We start from the raw sequence: 24,027 nt of genomic DNA, 5'->3' as shown, positions 1-24,027 counted from the left end.
AAGTCTGTATGATGCCCTGGTGGCCTGTATACAGTAGCCAGCACAAATCTCAAACGTGATTTATTATTTACACTAGATAATGTTACATTAAGCACCAACACTTCAAAATAATTATATTTAAAACAAGACTTATCAGTAATTCTGAAGATATTAATATAAATTACAACAACACCTCCCCCTTTGCCTTTCAGATGAGGCTCATGTTTATAACCGTAATCTTGGGGAGTGGACTCATTTAAAGTAATGTAATTGTCTGGTTTTAGCCAGGTTTCTTTTTTTAATTTTTTAATTTTTTATTGAAGCTTTTTGACATTTGCAGGGTTTAAACATCGTTGACACATCCGAGCTAATACAAATTGCCCAGGTACAAAATATACATTAACATACAATATTACCAAATACATCAATACAGAGAAAGAGAAAAACATGATAAAATAAAATAAAATAAAATAAAATAAAACAAGTAAATTTACATCACCGTTGGATTATTATTCAGTCCTTCCACGCCAGGTTCTGTAGACCCAGCGTAAATAGGTGACTCTCTCCCGCCCCAATATAAGTAAAGAAGGGATCCCATACTTTATAGAATTTAAAAGGTTTGTCTTTTAATGCTGTTGAAAAAGCTTCAAATGGAATAAGACCTTTGATTGTGTTAACCCTCTGAGGTCTGAGCTGTTTTCTGGGCCCTGGAGGTGTTCTGACATGCTCTGATATTTGTGGTTATTTCTGTTACTTGTGACATTTTCATGGCTAAAGTCTAATTACACTGTATTCAGCACAAACTCTGCTACAATAATATATCAGCAGCATGTATGTAAAAGTTTGTAGTTTTGAGATAATGACATTTATGCGTGGTTTGTGAAAATACAAAAAAAAATTCTCACTGAAATAAGGCCATGAAACCCATACTGATTATTTCTTCACAAGACTTTTGAAAATTGTATCACGTAGCCTAGAATATTTGCTCTAAAACTATGTGAAAATCACCCGGACTGCTCATTCAGATAAGACAATATATTGATTTAAAAATTTTACGACGTGTTTTGTGTGAAAAAGCTTTATGCGGAGGTCATTAAAGGTGAACTGAGTAACTTTTTTTACCTTAACTGAACAGCTTCGGAGTCATTGGAATGGTTATATTACTTATTTCGGGTTGAATGGTGGTCGTTTCGCACCCCCCTGGTGCCCGTGAGCGGAAAATACGCACTTGCAACTTTGAGCCGGTGGGCCGCCGGCCGCCGCGTCAGGAAGTCTCGCGTGATATCAGGTCTCGCGATGTAAACAATTGCTTTACGGCCAAAAGAAATCTGTTAAAATGCTGTCATTATTGCGCTCCCTCACGCTGTCCGAACCCGAATGAAGAAGACGTTTTAAAGAATGTCCCATCTGCTTTGATGTCGTTGATCTATAGCCTCTGGTGTCTGAGAATCACCAACGAGTTTTTACAACAGTGTTGTCAAATATCTATTCCGAAGCTGTGGGGGGAGCTCTAGAGAGACACCTGCGAGCAAAAAGCGAGAATACAGCGAAGAAATCCCGAAGCTACTGAGTGCTGCTTTAATATGTAAGTTTTTCACACCTGAGAAAGACAAAGACCCTCCCCTAACGGCCCTATTAGGAGCTATCAGGCCCTGTCATTCTGAGCAACCTTGCACAATACTGTAAATGAGGAGATTTAAAAAAGAATGGCTTTTAAATTGTTTGGATTTATTTACAACACAACATAGTCCAAAGATACACAACAAATGCCAAAAAAGCACTTATTGAAAACAATGATCCAAAGACAGAGACCTTTGTGCCATTCCTAAAAACATTGTACATACCTTTCATTTCCAAGGTGTTTGATTTTCACTTTACCATGTTCATGTACAGAGACTCATGTGAATGTTGAAGTCCTCAGTGGCATCTGGGCCCTGAAAAAACAAAAGTGAACATACTGATATCAAGAGAAAGGCCTGCACGATTTTGGGAATAAATTTTAGATTTTTCTGGTTAAAAATGCTTTTTAAAATTCACAGAATACACACACACACAAACACACACACACACACCAATGTTTCCAACAATATATAATATAATGAACACCAGGTTTGTTGTGCCTTGTAGGCATAAGCTATGCGCAGTGCTGGATAAAATAATAATAACAATAACCTATAGCAGTATAAATCTTCCAAAAGATTTCAGTAACAACTAAGCTAGAGAAAAATATATTGATTACCATGTTACTTCAAATGTTTCCATTCGTTATGATGATATGAAATGAGATAATAGTAAAAACATGAAGCCGTTTGCTTTTCAAACGTGATCGCGATCCAAAATATGATACATTCAAACGCGATCGCGCTGCAAAATATGATACATTCAAACGCGATCACGATCCAAAATATGATACATTCAAACACGATCGCGCTCAAATATAAAACATTTATGGTTACCATATACATATCTACGTTTGAGCAGATATCCACAAACACAGTAACAGTAAACACGGGTCTAAATATTATAATATTCACCATATATCTAGCAACAGTTCAACTGCAATGTGAAGTTTATGCAACAATAGCAAACTAATATGTAAGAATTTCTTACCTTACATCTTTCTTGTCTTCAAATCGCGTTCTTCTTCTGATGTAAATCCAATGTAAGCTCAGGCGCGTCTAAAAGCAGAGACTTGTGAAGTGTTTTGGTGTTTTGTTTTTGAGGTAGGCCTAATGAGCGCGATCGCGTTCCATGTGGAGATTTGCATGTGAATCTCTTTTGCGCGAGTGGGCGTGGTAAATTAAAAATAATTAGGAAGCGTTTGAGAAGCTGGACATCTTGTTGGTTTTATACAAATTACTTAAACAGAGAATATTTGTTTTCAGTTTGAATCCGATCATTTAAAAGTACACACTTAAATGTTTATAAAGGTATATGGCTCATAAATGTGTGACAAGTATTCGCTGAGTTTTGTTTCAGTTAATAGACGTGCTCAAGAAAAAAAAGTTCACCGCGACAGAGAGGCAGAACGCACACCCTGTTTATTTTCTTTATTTTACAAAAGCACAATGTTTTGATTTGATTGTAAGTGGACACATACAAAAGTAGAAATATCACAGATTCTTTTTTTATATTTCTTTTTTCTGTATGACCATAAATGACGGAGTAATTTAAGTTTATAGTGCTACAATGTGGAGAAAATCCAGCAAAACGCGCCCGCGCGTTTGCCGACCTCAGAGGGTTAATCCACTGTGCTATTGACGGGACTTGGTCTGTTATCCAGCATAGAAGTATGCACTTGCGGGCACAGTGGAGTAAGATTTGAAGAAGGTGGGTCCCTTGGAATCTGGACGGGAGTTCCTGGTTCATACCAAGCAAACAAGTCATTGGTCCTATTTGTAATGAGCAACAAAAAATGTTCTCTATTTCCTTTAGGACGTCCCTCCAGAATTGTTGTATTTTTGAGCAGCTCCAGAAAAAGTGGATGAGGTATCCTTCTAGACTTTTACATTTATTGCAGAGGTTGGAGAGTTTTGGGTTTACTTTGTCTTTGGGCAGGAGTCACATGCAGACGATGAACAATTTTAAACTGCATTTCCCAGGCAGAGTTATTGGCAAGATAGGAAGGCATCTCACATATGGTTTCCCAATCAGTTATCTGAATTTTTTTCTCCAAAGTCCTTTTCCCATAACACCCTAGTTTTGTCTGAGCTATCTGTATTTGCCCTTGTCAAAATACTATGAAAGATTTTGGATGCAGATCGAGATGAAGTAAGTTTATTTAATTGTTCCTCCACTGGGGATACGCTGAGGCCACCTGAATAGACTCTGTGGTATACATTTGTTTACAAGTATGACAACTCCCCTGCTTTTACTGGTGAATGACGAGCCATATACTTGTCCCACCCAGTCTCTCTTTAATTTGATGTGTTCACTGTCTGTTAGGTGTGTCTCCTGCAGAAATGCAATATGAATTTGTTCTTTTTTTAAATAGTTTAGAATCTTCTTCCTTTTTACTGGATTTTGAACGCCCTTTACATTCCAACTGCATATGTTTAGTATTGATTTATTTATTGACATAGCCAAAGATTAGTCTGTTTAGATCTGATATACATGAGGTATTCCCATATAAGATGAATGAACGGTGATGTTAAGTATAGCATTGAGAAGAAAAAAATTAAATAATAATAATAAAGAATAAAGGTGTTGTCCTGCATGTCGAACAGAAAAACAGAACTATTTACAATTAACATCTTACGAGCATATTTGAGAATAGGCAAGGAAGTCTGACGCTGGTCAGTTTCACATTTGAGATCCACTCTGTCTCATTGGAAACATTACATGACCGAAGCTTCGATATAATAATAAAAAAAAGCGCGATTTTCAAAAAGAGCATCGCAGGGTCCAAAAGCTTTGATATGATTCTCGGCACACTGCCCTCTATACAGAGCAACAGCCCTCTATACATTAACGTTGATGGTTCAGTCTTTAAGTCATACCATCGTTATATTCTCCTTATTACGTTTTCCCTTTAATCGTCTACCCCCTCAGACTCAGAACAATAACATTGCTTAGTTGTTGTGACCCAATAATTAAACCGTTGAACTCCTTAACATATGAATGAAGCATCAGTAGAAATATGTCATGTACAGTCTGTTACCATGTCATTCAGTCTCTCCAGGGCGGTTTGCACTTGACGAAGTGGAGATTGCTGGTTCGGACAGCCTGTCCAGAAAAGACTCCGCCTCTGCCGGTTGTTTGAAGAATTTTTCGCCGCCGTTGTGTTGTACTCGAAGAGTCGCTGGATATGTCATAGCGAAGCGAATTCCTCGTTCACGGAGTCGTTTCTTCACATTTCCAAAGGCTTGTCTTTTCCTCACGATGGTCGCGGAGAAGTCTTCAAAAATAGAGATGTTATGGCGTTTGTAGACCAGCTGACTCGCGGCTCTCGTTGCTTGCAAGATGCGTGCCTTGTCTTGAAAATTATGTAGTTTTACCATCAGCGCTCTCGGTCATTCTCCTGATGTGGGAAGACGTAAAGGGACACGATGTGCACGCTCTATCTTTACCTGGTGATTCTTGAACTCGGTGTTAAGCAGATTGGGCAGCCAGGTCCTAAGGAACGAGACCGGGTTAGTCCCTTCCTCCCCTTCAGGTAGGCCAATTATTCAAATATTGCACCGCCTACTCCTGTTTTCCAGGTCGTCTATTTTTTCCAGTGCCGCGTCGAGCTTTTTTTTCATTTCGTTCATATCCGCGCTATCTCTTGAGACCGTGTCTTCTACCGCCGAAATCCGTGTTTCAGCTTCAGTGACTTGGTTTTCCACCTGCTCGACGTGTGTTGCTACTGCCGACAATTTCTCTAGCACTGGATCAATTTTATTCTCCAAAGCCTTATCGACGCCCGCCAGGACTTCTGATGTTATTTTCTTCACCAGTGTGTCCATGTCGCTCGGGTTCAGCAGTGCATCCGCCATTTTCGGAGAGGAGCGAGTACTGATATTCGATAATTTCCTGTTACGAAGTTTGTGACTGGAATCAAATTGTTTCTTTGGCATGCCTTGTAACTTCTACATTCAAGTTCTGCACTTTCAGTTGTACTGGTTGTACTCTCCTCAAGGGATAGAATTTTCATTTGTAAACCAAAAAATTGCTGCTCTTAGCTGAGGTGCCCAGTAGTACGACTTAAGATTAGGCAACTGCAACCCCTCCCCCTTTCATATGGTAGATATAAAAGAGAGTTTCAGCTTGGGAGAGCTAATTTGCTGATTTGCCCAAATAAAATGGGTGAAAAACTTATGTGATGGGGGTAGGGGAATTGATTGAAATAGATATAAGAATTTGGGGAGAACATTCGTTTTTAAAATATTGATTTGACCAATCTGAGAAATTGGTAGGGTTGACCATTTATTAATTGATTCAGTGATTCATTTAGTTGAATAATTATAATTGCTGGGAACCAAATTGCTAAGGTCTGCAGTAATATTAATACCTAGATATTTAAAACCTTCTTGAGCATTTTTAAAGGGGGTCTGGATGGTTTAAAGGTGAGACGTTCTGATTCTTTTAGAAATAAGATCATGGATTTTGACTCATTCACTTTATAACCTGAAATAGATCCAAATGTTTTAATTAGGCACAATAAAGAAGGAACAGATGTATTATCTAACAGGGACGTGCACAGGGGGGTTTCTCAGGTTGCCCGGGCAACTGCCCATATGCCCTTCTCGACTCACGTTGCCCTTCCGAGGGGGGAAAAAAAAAATCCATAATGGATGCAGAATTTCACGTAGGCCTATAAAAAAAAAAAAAAATCGCAAAGCCTCATTCACTTCCATTCGGGCACCGAAAGTGAAAGTCAGTAGGGGAAGGGCAAACTCTGTTTACGTGGCTGCAGCACTGCACGCGACCGGTGTAGCAGTCGATTCTGTTCCCTACCGGAATTCCTGTTCCCTTTACGCAATCATACTACAAATCATGCGTAGTTGCCCAGTTACCATACGTACCATCAGAACTGAATACGAGCAAGAAGCACAACTGAATGTACGGGAAGCCAAAAGGTTAAAAAAGGATTGCATTTTTCCCCAAAATTTAAGCGTTTTTTTATTTTTATTTTATTAGAAGCGAGTTTTTCCCCATCTGTCAATTCAATCAAGATTATTTCTTTTCAAATTTAAAACAATAATAATAATAAAAAACAATAAACAATAATATGAGGAACTCTTTTTCCTTTTTCTCATGTGTATTTTGGTGACATTTTTAACATATTGTTAATACATTTTGTATATTGCTTACAAAGTTGTATATCATAAACCTGTCATCTCTGACGTTTTGCAATCGCAACCTTGATAGGATATTGATAGGGATATTGATGTAGGGATTTTCATTTTTTCAGGTCAGAGCAACTGCCCCTCAAAATTCCTGTGCACGTCCCTGTTATCTAATGTAATTAGAGAATATATTATTAGTCAATTTCTCTGCTGTGGGATTTGAATATGTATTTTTTTAATCCATTTTCTAAAATAAGGACCGATACCAAAGCGGAAAAGGGTATCAAAAAGATAGTCCCACTCCACCCTGTCAAAAGCCTTCTCGGCATCTCCTTTTGTAGAGTGAATGACATTTAACACACAAAGTATATAATGAAAAGCTTGTCTACCTTTTACAAAGTCGTTCTGATCAGACAGGATCAATCAATAAAGGCAAATACTTATCAAGTCTACTGGCTAAAACTTTAGAAATGATCTTGGTGTCTGAATTTAAAAGACTAATGGGTCTGTGAGAGCCACATTTCGTAGGATCTTTCCCTGGCTTAAGAATTAAAGTTATGAGGGCTTGAACGCAAGGAAAAAGAAAGTTATTCATTATTGAATGATTCATTCATCATGTCAATCATTGGGGTTATCAATTTGTTGTGAAAGACCTTATAAATGTCTATAGGTAGACCATCGGGACCTGGTGCTTTCCCACTACTCATACAATTAATAGCTGTACTCAGGTCTGCCTCTTTAATTGTTTAATTCAGTGCCTTGGAGTCTTCCTCAAATAGTCACAGTATCTGAAAATAATCCATAAATGTTTTATAATGATGGGTATTTTCGGGAGGTGTTGTTTTATATAGATCTTCATAATAGTTTCTAAAAGCATTATTAATTTCAGTTGGAATCCTGGTCTTTTGTCCATTTATAGTTTCTATTTCGTTACTCACTTTTTCGTTTTGTTGAGCCTTAATTCGCCTTGCCAATAGCCTTCCAGCCTTTTCTCCTTGGTCATAGTATGTTTGTTTAAGCCTAGTTATATTAGCCACAGCTTTATTAATAGAGATGTCATTCAATTCTGCTTTAAGTAGCAAAAGTTTATGTCTCAGTTCAGGAGTATCTTGTTTGAAAATTATTTCTTCTAAGTCCCTGATACTCTGTTCCAGTTCGTTTTTAAGTGTAGATCTGTTTTAAGTGCAGATCTGTTTGTCTTAGAACTAGTAAAGCTGATTATCTGCCCCCTAATATAGGCCTTAAATGCCTCCCATCTTATTGAGGCAGACGTCTGGTTTGTATGACACTCAAAAAATATATCAATGTGACTTCCTACAAAATCAAGAAACTCAGGGTTATGTAGCCACTTTGTATTTAAACGCCGTCTAGACAGGCTTTTATTATGGTTCTGAAAGTATATTTCAGTCATAATGCTGCATGATCAGATAAGAGAATACTACTATGTTTACAATTCGATATACAATCACTCAAGTCCTTTGAAATAAGAAAATAGTCTATTCTGAAAGGAGCCTTGCAAACTTAAAATAAAACGTACTCGGTTACTAACGTAACCTCGGTTCTCTCTAGAAGAGGGAACGAGTACTGCGTTGAAAACGCTAGGGGAAAAACTCTTTTTCACGAAATACTGAAGCAAAAAATTATCCTTTAATTTTTGAAATAATGTAAAGCGCATTGCAGCAGCACACAGCCATGGGCGAGACGGCTCGCTCGCTCATTGGCTGCTCTGCGGCAACTGCATAAGCCTATCGAGCGAGGCCTGCGGTGACGTCAGAAACGTCCGAAACGGGCGTGGCTTAGTCCTATAAAGGGAGCTCGAAAAGGCTGATTCACTGATTTTATTCATCGCCGAAGCGAACCAGAGTGAACCGTACGCACGGCCAGAAAATGCAGTACTCGTTCCCTCTTCTAGAGAGAACCGAGGTTACGTTAGTAACCGAGTACGTTCTCTTACGAGAGGTCTCTCATACTGCGTTGAAAACGCTAGGGGAACCAGTGCAAAACGCTGTGCGTACTGTGATTAATCACCCATAAACCTGGATACCCAGGATTTATCAAGCATAAATCACTAGAGGGACTCACAGAGAGTCCTGGAACAGGAAGGGAACCCTTCTGCCCCTATATGGTGACGTCCACTGACGCGGTAACATGACATCACATAGACAAGGCGGGGAGCCTGAACTAATGTGGGAATTTGTGGGTCTTACGCAATACTGCCCATATGATAGCCGGCAGCGCACTGCGCTCGCGGCCTCAGAGTCCTAATCAGACCACTGATTTGATTATACCGACAATAGCTTAGCCTGTAGAGCGGGAACCTCTAGGTTATAAAACCTAATAAATGTAGACGGCGAGGCCCAGCCTGCCGCCATACATATGTCTTGTAAGGAAATCCCACTAGACCAAGCCCACGATGAGGCAACGCCTCTCGTGGAATGCGCTCTGACACCCAATGGGCACTGAAGACCCTTGGCAGTGTAAGCTAGCTATAGCATCGACTATCCATCTGGACAGGCTTTGTTTCGAAACAGCCATTCCCTTGGAACGTCCACTGAACGAGACAAATAGCTGCTCAGTCTGTCTAAAGACAGAAGAGCGAGACACATAAGCTCTCAGGGTCCTTACAGGGCAGAGAAAACTTGAGTCCCCTTCCTCGTCTGACACCGGCAGGGCAGACAGGGAGATAACCTGAGCCCGAAACGGTGTGTTGAGGGATTTTGGCACATAACCATGCCTAGGTTTGAGTATGACTCTCGAGTCACCTGGCCCAAACTCTAAGCACGCTGCGCTCACCGAGAGCGCGTGCAGGTCACCTACGCGCTTAACTGAAGCGAGAGCCAACAGAAACACTGTTTTGAATGACAGATGTTTGAGGCTAGTCGTTTGGATGGGCTCGAAAGGGGGACCTTTCATGGCCTCCAAAACTGTAGAGAGGTCCCACATAGGGACTGAAGGAGGTCTGGGAGGATTCAGCCTCCTAGCTCCCCTGAGGAAGCGGATGACTAGATCGTTCCTCCCTAATGACTGACCGAGCGTTGTTTCAGAAAACGCTGCGATAGCCGCCACATAGACTTTGAGCGTGGAAGGGGCTCTGCCCTTATCCAACAGCTCCTGTAGGAAGGAGAGAACCTCCGTCACCTCACAATCGAGGGGTGAAAGACCCCGAGCCGTGCACCAGCTGGAGAATACTGACCACTTTGAGGCGTAAAGCCGTCTAGTTGACGGTGCTCTAGCCTGAGTGATAGTGTTTAGCACCCCCACTGAGAGATCAGCGGGTACCCGTTGAGCGCCCACACGTGGAGGGACCACAATTCCGGGTGAGGATGCCAAATCGAACCCCTGGCCTGCGAGAGGAGGTCCTTCCTCAATGGCACTGGCCACGGGGCAGTGTCTGCTAGCTGCATCAGGACTGGGAACCACGGCTGGTTCATCCAGAGCGGCGCTACGAGCAGCACTGAGCATTTAGTTTCCCTGATCCATTCTAACACCTGAGGCAGGAGGGAGAAGGGGGGAAAAGCGTAGAGCGGACAGCGCGGCCACGTTCGGGACAGCGCGCTCTCGCTCTTGGAAAAGAACGCGGGGCAGTGAGCGTTTTCGTGGGACGCGAACAGGTCCACCTCCGCTCTGCCGAATCTCTCCCACAACAGCTGGACTGTTTGCGGGTGTAGAGACCATTCGCTCGTAGGAACGTTGTTCCTGGACAGTCTGTCTGGACCCAGATTCTGGATCCCTGGCACATGCACTGCTCTCAGCGAGCGCAAGTTGCGCTGAGCCCATATCAGGAGGCGTCCCGCCAGCCTGTACAGGTTTAGGGATGTGAGACCGCCCTGGCGATTTATATAGGACACCACAGACATGTTGTCCGAACGGACTAAGCCGTGTAGGTCCTTGATTTGGGGACGAAAACGCGTCAGCGCGTTGTCCACTGCCATCATTTCCAGGCAGTTGATATGTTGGAGCTTTTCGCGTTCTGACCACAGGCCGAAAAACGCTCTGCCCTCGAGCAGCGCTCCCCATCCCGATGTGGAGGCGTCTGTCGACACCACTATCACTCTCGAGGAAGTCCCCAGGCTTACACCTGATTGGTACCAGTCGCTCGTCTTCCAAGGTTTTAGAGCTTCCACACAGCTCTGATTGACCCTGAAACGCAGCCAACCGGATGCCCACGCTCTGCGCGGTACTCGCGCTTTCAACCAGAACTGCAGAGGGTGCATGCGGAGCAAGCCCAGCTGGAGAACTGATGATGCTGAGGCCATAAGACTTAGCATCCTCTGAAATTTCCTGAGCGTGACGGTCGCGCCACAGCGGAAAAGTTTTGCCGCGCGCTGAATGTCTAGCACGCGCTGTGGTGACAGCCGCGCTATCATAGACTGTGAGTCCAGAACTGTGCCCAGAAACAAAATCGTTTGACTGGGGTTCAGCGAACTCTTCGTCCAGTTGACTCTGAGACCAAGATTCTCGAGGTGATCGAGTAAAATGGCCCTGTGCTCCACGAGCTCTGATCGCGATTGAGCTAGAATCAGCCAGTCGTCCAAATAGTTCAGCACTCGCATGCCTCTGAGTCTGAGAGGTGCGAGCGCTGCGTCCATGCACCTCGTAAATGTACGAGGTGCCAGGGATAAGCCGAACGGCAGGACTGTATACTGGTATGCCTGGCCCTCGAAGGCGAATCTCAAGTATCGCCTGTGATGTGACGCTATCTGTATTTGAAAATACGCGTCCTTCAGATCTATCGACATGAACCAGTCTCCTCTGCGAATTTGCGCGAGGATTTTCCTGGTCGTGAGCATTCTGAAACTGCGTTTCATTAATGCTTTGTTCAGCTGTCTTAGATCCAGTATGGGTCTGAAACCCCCGTCTTTCTTGGGAACCAGAAAATATCTGCTGTACAGCCCCCCTTCGCTCTGAGCTTGAGACACAGGCTCTATAGCCCCTTTGCTCATCAGTTTTGATATTTCGGCGCGAAGTAGGTGTGCTACTTCTGAATTCACCGTAGTCTCGACGCGCGCTGTGGAGCGGCGAAGACGTCGATAAAACTGTAGCGAGTAGCCTCTCTTTATAATGCCTAGCACCCATTCCGAAACCCCTGGAAGCGCTGCCCATGCGTTCGCATGGATGGCTAAGGGTTGGATGCGAAGCGCGCTCTGTTCGTCGGGCGACAGAGGTGCTTCGGTGTGCTGCAACATAGGCGCAATGCCTGTGACATTCGAGGCGGGGAGCTCGCTGATCACAGCGGGCAGAACGCTCGTCCTCAACCCGACTACGGTGCTTAACCGAGTGAGGGAGGGCTGAGCGGGTCCCAAAGGACTCATGGTGTCTGTGAGTAAGTGTGGGCGCGGGGAAGCGGGCACATTTACTGCTTTGGACGCGCTGTCTGCCTGGGCAGAGCGAGCGCGCACAGGTTTCGTTTTTACAGAAACCCTGTGACATGTGTGACATAGTGTTTGTGGGCACTGGGAAGTGGGCACATTTACTATGTTGTTTGCGCGATCGACCTGAGTCGATTTTATGGGCGCGCGCCCTGTGTTGAAGGGCTGTGCTTGTGTGAAGGGATGGGCACTGGGCAGTGGGCATCAGCACTACATTTATTGCACCATCGGCCGTGGCCGGGATACCAGAAAATACACTCTTTACAGGATTTATCTGGGTAGCCGTAAAAACGGCTTTTGTGTGCAGGCAAGCGGGCAACTGTACTTGCGCGTTGCAGAAGACGCTGAGACAGTCGCAATTCCTGGAACTGAAACAGCGGCGCGCTTGGGTGAGAGTCTGGCCGCAGCGGGACTCACACACCGGCGCTTTCCTAGGCATGCTAGGATGTTTTCGGGGCTTCCGGTTTCATCGCAATCCTCGGCCGCGGCCCACGTGGAGCGGGGCGACGGTTGGCAGAGCGAGAGCGGGGCCTCGAGCTGCGTTGCTGTCGGTGTTGCGATGAAGCAGCAGGAGGGGGAGGCTGTGGCTGAGAGCTCCGTGGGGCCGGTTTAGCACGACTCGCTGAAGAGCTAGAGCGCTTCGGAAGGAAGTGCTTGAAGGCTTGAGACGCTTTCTGGACCTCGGCGAATCTCTCTACGAACTCGTTGACAGAGGATCCGAAGAGGCCAGCAGAAGACAGCGGGGCGTCGAGGAACGCGGTGCGCTCAGACTCAGCCATATCCGAGAGCGTTAGCCACAGGTGTCTCTCAGCTACAGTGGCGGAAGCCATGCACCGTCCCATGGCCTTTGCAGCAGACTTAGTAGCGCGGAGAGAGAGATCCGAAGCGCTTCTTAAGTCCGAGAGGCAGATCGCATCAGGTCCCATCTCGTCCAGCTTGCGGAGGAGATCTCCCTGGAAGATCTGCAGTGTAGCCATGGTGTGTAGTGCCTGCCCAGCGGCGGAAAAGATTCGCGCGAGCAGCGTCGACGTCATGCGGATGGCAACACCGGTTTCGTCCGCCGTCCAGCAGAGGGCGGGCAAAGATGGGTCGCTATCGCCTGTTCCACCGGCGGAAGAGAATGGTAGCCTCTGTTTTTAGCATCGTCTAGAGTAGCGAATGCTGGTGAAACAGACAAACGTGTTCGGGCTGAAAAGGGAGCGCTCCAAGCCTTCGCAACTTCTTCATGAAGCTCAGGAAGAAAGGGGGCGGGCTTGGATTCCGGAGAAGTGCGCTCATCAGGGAGAAAGCTACCATCCAGTCGAGTCCGAGAAGGGGGCTCCGGAGCGGACCACTCAAGGCCGAGGCTCGCCGCGGCCAGCGAGAGTACGCGCATCAGCTCCCTCTCGATGTTAGCTCTTCTGTTAGGTGTACGAGCAGGAAGCGCGAGATCCGCAGAGCTCGCCCAGTCTTCGCTGCCCGAGGCTAACAGAGAGCACGAGTCATCCTCCCCCGACGCGGCTTTAGAATCAACTTCCTCTGCTGAGGCGGCGGCAGACAGCGGTCGCTGAGCATCAGGAAGTGATCCAGGCGAAACCGGTGAAGCAGGCGGGCGAACCGGCGAGCTTAGTCGGGCTGGAGAAGGCTCCGGGACCCGCTGAGAGCGGCGCTTCTTACGGCGCGGCAGTGCAGCGGGAAATGCAGGCTCGGAGAATACTGCCAGGCGAGTCCTCAGAGTCACCATAGGCATAAGCTCGCAGTGAGGGCAGCCGCCCTCAGTGAGCGCGAGCGCTGCATGGTCTTCACCCAGGCAGGAGACGCAGATGACATGACGGTCTCCCTCGCTGAGTGGGGCTCGGCACGAAACACTTTAATGTTTCAAATAAATGCTGTTCTTTTGAACTTTCTATTCATCAAAGAATACTGAAAAAAAAAAGTTAACCGTTTTCAACATTGATAATCATAATGAATGTTTTTTGAGCTTCAAATCCGCATAGTAGAATGATTTCTGAAGGATCATGTGACACTGAAGACTGGAGTAATGATGCTGAAAATTCAGCTTTGATCACAGGAATACATTACATTTCAAAATATATTAAAATAGAACACAGTTATTTTAAATTGTCGTAATATTTAACAAAACTAATGTTTTTTTGTTTTGTACTTTTAATCAAATAAATGCAGCCTTGGTGAGCAGAAGAGACTTCTTTTAAAAACATTAAAAATCTTACCGATCCAAAACTTTGACTGGTAGTGTATATGACAGACCCAACCATAGTTATTAATGTCGTGCATTGCTTTTTGAGCTGAAGCTAAAGATTGTCCCCGGTAAACTGGAGCACTTTACTACCCCGTTAATTAATGCAGCTCAGGGGTGACAAATGAATAGCCTGCAGTTACAAATGCATAAATAATGTTTTGATGTTTTAAATATAAAATGTTGAATATTGATATTTGAAATGATTTAAATCATGAAAAGATACTTTACATGTGAAATTAAAACCGCCAGTAGGTGGGAGCAAGTCTCTGTTAATGAGTGAGTCATAGAGATTCAGACGATTCATTCAAACGGCTGATTCATTCAGGAACTAAGCATTTGACTGTCTTAATCTATCTTAGTAATTGATTCAACTGATTTGTTCAAAAAGCTGATTCATTCAGTAAGGAAACACCGCCGTGTGTTGCTCAGAGACCCAATTACAGTGCTGTGGCTTTGTTTTGAACTATTTACGTTGGCAAAATAGAGTAAAAACAAGCAATATGGTGCCTAAAAAAAGTCTCTTAATATTAACTTGTTTATTAAACTTGTATAAAATCAATATCACATTTGTTATCATGCTGATATCTGGAGAACAATTGCACACTTTGTGTGATATTTATTAACTATATTAAATGATATAAATTAGACTAAATCACGCAGTGAAAGCGTGCGCTCTAAATGCGCACCCGCACTAGTCTATGATCATGTAGAGAAGTGGTTCTCAAACTTTTTAGAGTGGCATACCCTACTGAGGCATTTAACATTTTTACGTACCTCCTCTCTTCTACTTAGACTGCAGTCACACCTAACCATTAAGGGACAATATTTGCTCCAAAAATGCTAATAATAACAAGAAAAATGCATTTCCGGAGGAACTGCAAAGTGTGCTTGCTTGGGTGCAGTGCACTAACGTTAGCAGGTAGATGCGAGATGCGAGATGCGAGAAAAAATGCGAGAATGCGAGAAAAAATGTGTCAAACTGTCTTTTATTTTCTAATTTAATTCCTCAATCAGTGCTGGACCGGCATTTTCTGTCTTCCGCTGAGCCCTGGCCGTAGACAGATCATATGTTTTACCCTGTCAATGCAGTGGTCTGCGTTGCGCTGATCTTATTCACACTATCGAGTGTAGGTGCAGCATTCTAACATTGATAATGAGCTGTTTGTGAAGAAATTATCCGCTTCCAAATTATTTCATTTTAATCACGAAATTGAAACATTAAAAAACAGTTTGCTTTTTATGGTGTGATAGAGCGCAGCAGCAACGAACCATCAGTTTGCAGCGTAACAACATTGAATGCTCGGCCGAACAGCTGATCATAGCTGTACAGGGCGCCTTATTATTTTTCATCTCCATAAATATATCTAGTAGTAAAGCTAATGCAAGGGCTAGAAATCTATTAATCTTTTGCTGATACTTCCTTGTCATCATGGAGAGCGCAGTTCATGGTTGCATAACTTGCATAGCAACGACAGACGCCACGGGAGAGCAAGCACGAAAGGAGACAGCGGCGCGCCAGCGCTTTCCACTTGTTTTTACACATCTAAGGTGCGTTCCATTCGACAGGGTCCATACGCAGTGTTCACTGCTCCCCTACTCCCTGAGCACGGTAATATCAGTTGAAGTGGACTTCACTGACAATAACCGCTCATTTGAAACGCCCTGCAAACGTCATCAAAGAAAGTCAACTACGGGGCCGCGCAGATTATGATATGTAACATAAATATATATAGGACTACATTCATATTTTAATTTTTATTATTATTTATATTATTTTATGTTGTGTTCCCTCATGCCCTTAGCCATTTTAGGGACGTAACAATTTACAATTATATTGCACTATTTTACAATAGATTATGATATAACATAAATATATATAGGACTACATTCATATTTAAATTTTTATTATTATATTATATATTTACAATTATATTGCACTATTTTACAACTACCTAAAATAAAATCACTTTACTTCACAAACTAGCTAAGCTGGCTGCATTCACTGAGGTAAATTATAATCATCAAAAATAGTATATGTAATATTCACAACAATAACCGTTAAAAATACTGTCATTTAACAAGGGCGAAATGTATGAATACTTACACACACGTTAGTTATGACCGTTCTGAATGCTGATGACATGGTGCGCGAAATGACAGTTGGGTGATCATCGCTAAAAAAAATCAGATCTTGTACATCCTCACATTGGAGTCCCGAGTTCATGTACAAAGTTTGGTTTCGATACGTGATAGAGTTCCTGAAATATGAACTACTTCCTGTTTTGGCGACTACGCCGCTGATTTCGTTTGGCTGTGACGGGCAAACGCTTCCGAAAATCAAAAATCCTTCTAGTAACTTTTGTGAGGCTTGGTCCAAGGATCATGCACGTCCAGTTTCGTGAAGTTCGGACTAAATTTGTGACCTGTGAAAATTTAGTTTCGCTTTCTGTTCAATCCAGTGTGGCGGACAAACGACATGGACTCGTGATGTCATCTTCGCGAGCAACTTAAACCAGTACTGACCGTACGTTTTAAAGTTGGAACGGTGTCTCTGTCTCAAAGGGCCTAGGCGCAGGAGCTGGCCAAAATTTTTCTCCCGGGAATAATAATAATAATAATAAGAAGAAAACTTAAGAAGAACTATAAGTGTGCTGCTTTCAGCAAGCATACTTAATAAGAAGAAAACTTAAGAAGAACAATAAGTGTGCTGCTTTCAGCAAGCACACTTAATAAGAAGAAAACTTAAGAAGAACAATAAGTGTGCTGCTTTCAGCAAGCACACTTAATAATAAGAAAACTTAAGAAGAACAATAAGTGTGCTGCTTTCAGCAAGCACACTTAATAATAATAAGAAAACTTAAGAAGAACAATAAGTGTGCTGCTTTCAGCAAGCACACTTAATTATGATATTATCGCAGATGATATTTATTGCACACTCCTAGTTGTCATAACACACACCAAGTTTGGTCAGAATACGCTAAAGCGGTGTGGAGATATATCCTCACGTCCATTTTTGCGTGCTCTTCGTTGAATTCATTTAATGTGTTAATTGAGAGTGGTTTGACGAATCAACTTGAATTCCATGTTTTCTTGTTGGCATGGTCTGAGGATGATCTGATTCAATTTTCGTTTAAAAAATCGGAGCAACTACCTAGGAGTTTAAAAAAGTAGGTTAAAGAAAATAAAAATGGAGGACAGGAAGTTTGGCCGACTGGCAAAATTGGTATCTATGATTGGTATGCTATTTCTGTATATATCATCATCCTTCTTCCTTCCTTGTTGTTGTTGTTCTTCTTCTTCTTACTCCACCTTTTCTTCTTCTTTAGCCTCTTTTCTAATCCCCCTCATCCCATCTCTTTGCTTTTTTTTTTCTCAGGAAGTTTGTTGATTAGTGAAGTAGTCAACCTCCTGGACCGGTCTACTCTCCAAGCACTAAAGAAAGAATGTGGTGGTCTCCAGACTCTACTGAAAAACATTCACCAGGTGTTCAGAGGTATTTAGCCCTGTTCCATTCAAGTCAAGACACTTTTATTTATATAGCATTTTATACAATATAGATTGTTTTAAAGCAGCTTTACAGTAATAACAGCTTTACAGTAATAACAGGAAAATTATTCAATGATGCAAACAGTTTATTTCGGCTATACAGCAGCCCTAAAAGAAAATAGTATCATTGTTCAGCTGAAGTCAGTTCAGCAATGATTCAGTTCCGTTGTAAAGATCATCAATTATTAAATTAGTTCATTTCATCTATAAAGCAATTCTGCAGAAAAAGTGATGTCATCAACCAGCTCAGTTCAGTTCTCATCCAATAGTGTCAGTGCAGTCAAATCAATAATATTGTTGAATACTAAGTGTCCCCAACTAAGCAAGCCAGAGGCGACAGTGGCAAGGAACCCAAACTCCATCAGGTGACAGAAGGAGAAAAAACCTTTTGAGAAACCCCGCTTCAGTTCTTGTGGTCTTTGCTGGGATCTGTGCTGATGGCTGTCGTGTCGACAAGGCCTTCACAGGGTATTGTCTAGTTGACAGGATCTCTGCTGACCTTCAGGACTGCTTTGTGGTCGTGTCTAGGTGCAGGTCCTTCATCTGATCTGGATACAGACCGGATACGGCTAACTACAGTAACCTCGGGATAAACAGAGAGACTAATATTAGCGTAGATGCCATTCTTTTTACAATGTAACAAGAAGAGTTGGGAATACTTGAGCTCAGGAATCGGATACTTATTATAAAATAAAAATTTAAATTCAGTGCAGTGTTATTTTACATTTGATTACAGTTTCTGTACCTGAATACCTGAAAATCTTAAAACACTGTTTATTTCAATCGTATCTTTGTTCAGTTGTATCCATTTGTTTCGATTTGCTAATTTTTTATTTGTTCTTTTTTAATTACTGAGTGTTTACTTGTCTTTAATAATGTTTGAAATTTATATTAGTTAGGCTAGTTGTTTTTTTTTAATGGTATTTTTAAACCACAGGCAAACATTCAAACGTAAGTGTTATTTAGCCTGTTGATTTTTGTTCAAGATATTCAGCTACAATTAAATGTTTTGCAATAAGACTAAATGTGAATGATATCTAAGGTTGTTTTTTACCGTAATGGAATCAAAATTAGGAATTGATAAGAATCGGAATCGATAAGCATAATCGAAATCGGAATCGTTAAAATTAAAACGATACCCAACCCTAGTAACAAGTACATTGGGTGTTATGGTAAGTGTTCCTGGTTCCGGTTGACCTAATTTATGCAGCCTAACAATCCTTTAACGGATGTGAATAATGGAAATGTGATAAGGTTATGTGTATGCCAGGTTAAAGAGATGTGTTTTTAGTCTAGATTTAAACTGACAGATTGTGTCTGCTTCCCAAGCAAGAAGACTGTTCCAGAGTTTGGGTGCTAAATAGCTAAATATCAAGTGGCCAGAATTTTGAGATAGAATTTTGCAATAGATGAGACATACTATAATGCGTTGTAACTATAAGTACTGAGGAGCAATACCATTTAGTGCTTTGTAAGTAAATAGCAAGATTTTAAAATATATGCAATGTTTAATAGGGAGCCAATGCAATGTTGACAGAACCTGGCTAATATGGTCATACTTCCTGGTTCTAGTTAGAACTCTAGCTGCTGCTTTTTGAACCAGTTGAAGTTTAAGCGTGCTGGGCAACCACCCAGTAGAGCATTACAATAATCTGGCCTTGAGGTCATGAACGCATGAACTAACTTTTCTGCATTTGTCATTGAGAGCATATGTCGTAATTTAGGAAAAAAATGTTTCAGATCGTTAAAATAGGGCCCAAGGTGTGTTGAGCCTTTGTCGCCTAATCATTTACTCACAATGAAGGCATTAGTGCCTCTTCCTCCTCTTGGCAAATTTGTCTGACAAGATTTGTAGGCCAGGAAAAGGTGGTGGAGAGTGCAGTATGTGTCAACCATTTTGGAGCAGATGGAGCAAAGAATACATGGCCAACGTAATCCTCAGACAACATTGGCATATGCCTAAAATAAAGTTGGGGATGTAGTAATTGTCAAGGAGGACAATATTACCAGAAATTAATGGAGGCTAGCTAGGGTCGTTGAGACAAGGGCTGATAAATGGTCTGTGTGGCGCTGTTCAGATGAGTCACGCTGTTTGGGTTTTTGGCGCATAAACATTATATTGAACATCTATCGAACTCTTGTTATCGTTTTATCGGGGAAATTTATATCGTGATTATTATCATTTTATCGCCCAGCCCTAAGTAGAAGAACTATCACCATCCCGCTAGCAGGATGCTTGGCACTCTTTTTTCACATTTTTTAGAAATCATCATAAATTATCTATACTTCGTATAGACATTGCATTACCATGGAAACAGTACGTTAAAAGCTTTCTAGCAGACTCCTCCCCCTAGTGGGCATTGTCATGTTTCATATTACAAAATGTATTTGAACTATTTTATAGAACTGCATGATTAATCATTAAAAGATCACAATCTCGATTCAAACACCCACACGATCTCATTCCTAAATGACATCGATTCGCCAGTGTCTATTAAACCATTGACAAACTCTTACCGAAATATTCAACTCTGTGTTTGCGCTGCCGCTGACCCAGAGAGAGCAGTTGTCTGAAACAGCTTTAAAAAAAAAAAGTATTTTCAACCACTCAGTATATTTTTTTTCTGTCTTACAAATCTTCAAATTATCACTGAAGTACTGGGATAAAAGTTTATGGGTTGCATTTAAACAGTCTACTGTTGCGATTAAAAATAGAGCAAATCACCTTTAAAAAAAGTAACTTGGCGCTTCAAATAATGATTGTATCGATTACACCGTTACGCCACTGGATGGTGACAAGTGTTCGCATTAACATTTTGTCAGAACCTCTAGTAAATTACATGTTATTCCCCTGGTTTTACAGACAATGCTTAAATATATTCCCAGACTAAAATGCATGTTTGAGCTGTTTTTAACTGAACACAATTTGCACTGACATGTCTTAAAATGTCAGTGCCATTGTTTTGTCTCAAGATGCACACCAGTCTTAGTTTCTCTAAGACACGTTTAGAAAAGCGTCTTAAATGTCCTTATTTAACTAAGGCCTAATCCTGGATTAATCTAAGCCCTGTTTGTGAAACCAGGCCATTATGTTTAGTTGTCTGTTCAGAATCGTGATCTCTATTTGACAAAAAACAAAAAAAACAATCCTGATAGCTCTACTATTTTATAATCTTTTTTTTTTTTTTGTAATTCCATATAGGTTCCATATTTGGCAACTGTTTTGTGATAGAAGTGATATTGTGACATTTATTTGTCAAAGGAGAACTTGGGTGGAATTTGGGTGTCACCTGGTGGCTATTTTTGGTATAGTGCCTAAACAAATTATATTATTATTATATTAAAATATATTATATTTATATTGCTATTATAACTGCGCTTATTTACGTCATTGGTAAGTAGCAGTGAGTGGTAATAGACAAGAAATGTACAACTGTACATTACACCCTTATACCATCTTGCTGGTAACGTTTCTTTATCCTAATCCTGCAGCCTGAACCACTGTAGTGAAACCATCCTTACATTCCACCCTTAGATTCACTTTGTAAGGCCCACCCAGTTGGCTCAACGACGGTTTCCAATTGAGCAGGTAAAGGTAACCTGCGTGTTCTGTCTTTTCAGTGCGCAAGAAAAAAGTAATTTTATTCCAATTAAACTTTTATCTGACTTTAGGTTAGGTTGATTTAGGTTTCAACATTAATTGACTATTGATCATTGGTATAATAGTTTAACTACACATTTGACTATTCTATTTAACTCTTTATTCAAATTACACTCATTCATTCAGATTCCTATAAACTTCTGTTATAGTGCTGTTGACATGTACATCATTGACAATGTAAATGTGTTAGTGCTTAAACAAATAATATTTGGAAAGATGAACAGGAATCCATATTGAAGTGTGAATGTGTCTTGAAGAGGATAAAAGAGAATTAGACCTCCTCAGCTTCAAAGAAAATGCCATTCTAGTTAACATTATCGACCAGCTAATACCCCACAAAATATTACCCCTTCAAAAGGATGCCCTTGGGTTGGCAATTTGATATGATTCTCATTTCAAGTCTTACAGGTAAATTGTAAGGACAATAATATTTGACATTTCTCTCTGCGTCTGTCTCTTTTTTCCATAGTGCAGGGTGGAAGAGTCTTTATTCGGGACTGGAGGACACATACATCAGGTCAAAGCCCTAGAGTAACCTCCAAGCACAAACCCCCTCCCTCAGGTGCCTTGAAGACCCGACTCTGCTGGTTCCACACCCACCATCCCCACGGATGTCCTCTGCCCAGTGAGGACTGTGCTTTTGCTCATGGAGCGACTGACTTGAGACCCTCCACAAAACCTACCAAGATAATTTGAACCTGAATGGAAGCTTGTTTTGGCTTTATTAATAGCATTTGACCTGACATTTGGAAAAAGAAAAAACTCAAAAATATTAGTTTTTTTTTTTTTACCTATCCTAGTGGCACCCTTTTTCTTTGAATTTTTTTTTAAGTAACAATTTATTTCTGTTGTATAAAAAACATGTCAAATGAACATTGCCAATACTGTCCAGACTAATAAATCCAAACCTGTGTAATGAGATTCATCTATTTTCATTGCATGAAATCCCCCCACTGGAGCATAAAAAGGCTTGTGTTGAGAGAGGCAATGTGCTGTGTAAATGTTAGGAGCATAAATAATTTGGAGGGCCATGTGGGGGGTTGGAACCTCTGTGGGTCACTGCCCCTCTGCTCAAATGTCAGTGGACAGGATGTTCCTCTCTGACCTGTGGGGGTAAATCGAGGTCAGGGTCTCTATGTGTACATCATAGATGCAGATTAATATGTTTGATTCAAACAGAACAAACATTAGATTAATCACACATCTATTTTCTGAATTCAAAAGGCTTTATTTTGAACTTTACATTTACAAACAGGAAAATGGTCTCATTGTATCCAATGTACAGTACAGGGCTGTGTTTCCAGATAACGAGGGATCTTAGCACTTACGAGGATTTTCTACGAGCGACTTTACGAACGTTCGTGTTCATTTCACGTGCGTTTCACAAAAATGCACTTAGCACGATCGCACGCAGCTTTGCTTTAAGTGCTACTTAAGAGTCGCTGTCCGTTTGTCAAGTGCTGAAATGTCACCTTGTAGAATGGCTCGTAATTGTAGCACACACTAGTATTTTGAAATGTTTAACCTAATTGTTTTCAACTGATGTGCATTTACAAGGCCAGTAATCTATAAAAGCACAAACCTACAAGTGTTTATCAGCAAACCTACACCAGCAAAATGGCTGAACCCAAAAAAAAAAAGAAAAAAAAGAAAAAACTTTTTTTTTAAAAAGAGGAGATTAATGTCATTTTAGAGGAGGTGGAGCTATACAATCATTATTTTCAGCAGGTTTAAGGGAAGTCATACAAATAAACAAAAACATAAACATCTGGGATTTTGCTAGAAAACTGACTGCAACTAGTGGCATTAAAAGATCAGGGAAGGAGGTCAGGAAGAAGTGGCAGGACTTTGCCAGCCTTGCTAAAAGGAAAGGGGCTCTGCAGCGGACAACATTTAATAAAACAGGTGGCGGGACCAATGAGTCACCCCTTCTCATAGCAGAGGAAGAAAAGGCCTTGTCAATACTTGGCACTAGTGTCCTTACTTAACAGGGAGGAATAAGATGAAGAGGTGGTGGAGGACTAGGAGGACAAAGATGGCATGGGACCACATGATGGCTGTTGTGGCAAAAACAATAATTAAACAATCATCATCACTGCATAAGAGACACCAAGAATCAAATTGTTTTTTAAAATATATTTATTCTCTTGCAAGAGGCTTAGTCACAAAATCACAGCAGCTACCCTGTGACGTGAGCAAGACCTGACACCCAGCCCAGGAAATTCCCTTCTTATACTCCTTCTTCAAGGTCTTTCCTCTGTAGTTTTCCACTCACCCAGCATGGCCACATCTACCTGATTTAGAATAGAATGAATTTATAAGTTCTAAGAAGAAGAAAAAAAAAAAAAACTTTTAGATATCGACATTGGTTATGGTCATCTTTGAAAGGTGTCATCAGAATCATCTTCCTTTGAAAGGTGAGTAAAACGAGTAAAACAGTTTAATATTTAACGAAGCACATAC

At 41.6% G+C, this 24,027-nt stretch overlaps 1 protein-coding gene across 1 annotated transcript in view; it reads left to right on the top strand.

Annotated features, from left to right (window-relative positions):
* Positions 1-22,485, top strand: part of trmt44 (tRNA methyltransferase 44 homolog) — a 114,852-nt gene extending 92,367 nt beyond the window's left edge. Inside the window, exons 10-11 of the mRNA XM_084110298.1 lie at positions 17,734-17,850; positions 22,034-22,485. Of these exons, the coding sequence (XP_083966424.1) occupies positions 17,734-17,850; positions 22,034-22,260 (344 nt within the window). The 3' untranslated portion in view covers positions 22,261-22,485. The remainder of the gene's footprint in view (positions 1-17,733; positions 17,851-22,033) is intronic.
* The last annotated feature ends 1,542 nt before the right edge of the window (positions 22,486-24,027 follow it).

This window comes from Abramis brama (assembly GCF_963993115.1).
Source record: "Abramis brama genome assembly, chromosome: 3".
NCBI classification, from domain to species: domain Eukaryota; kingdom Metazoa; phylum Chordata; class Actinopteri; order Cypriniformes; family Leuciscidae; genus Abramis; species Abramis brama.
This window is presented reverse-complemented; position numbering and strand designations above follow the sequence as displayed.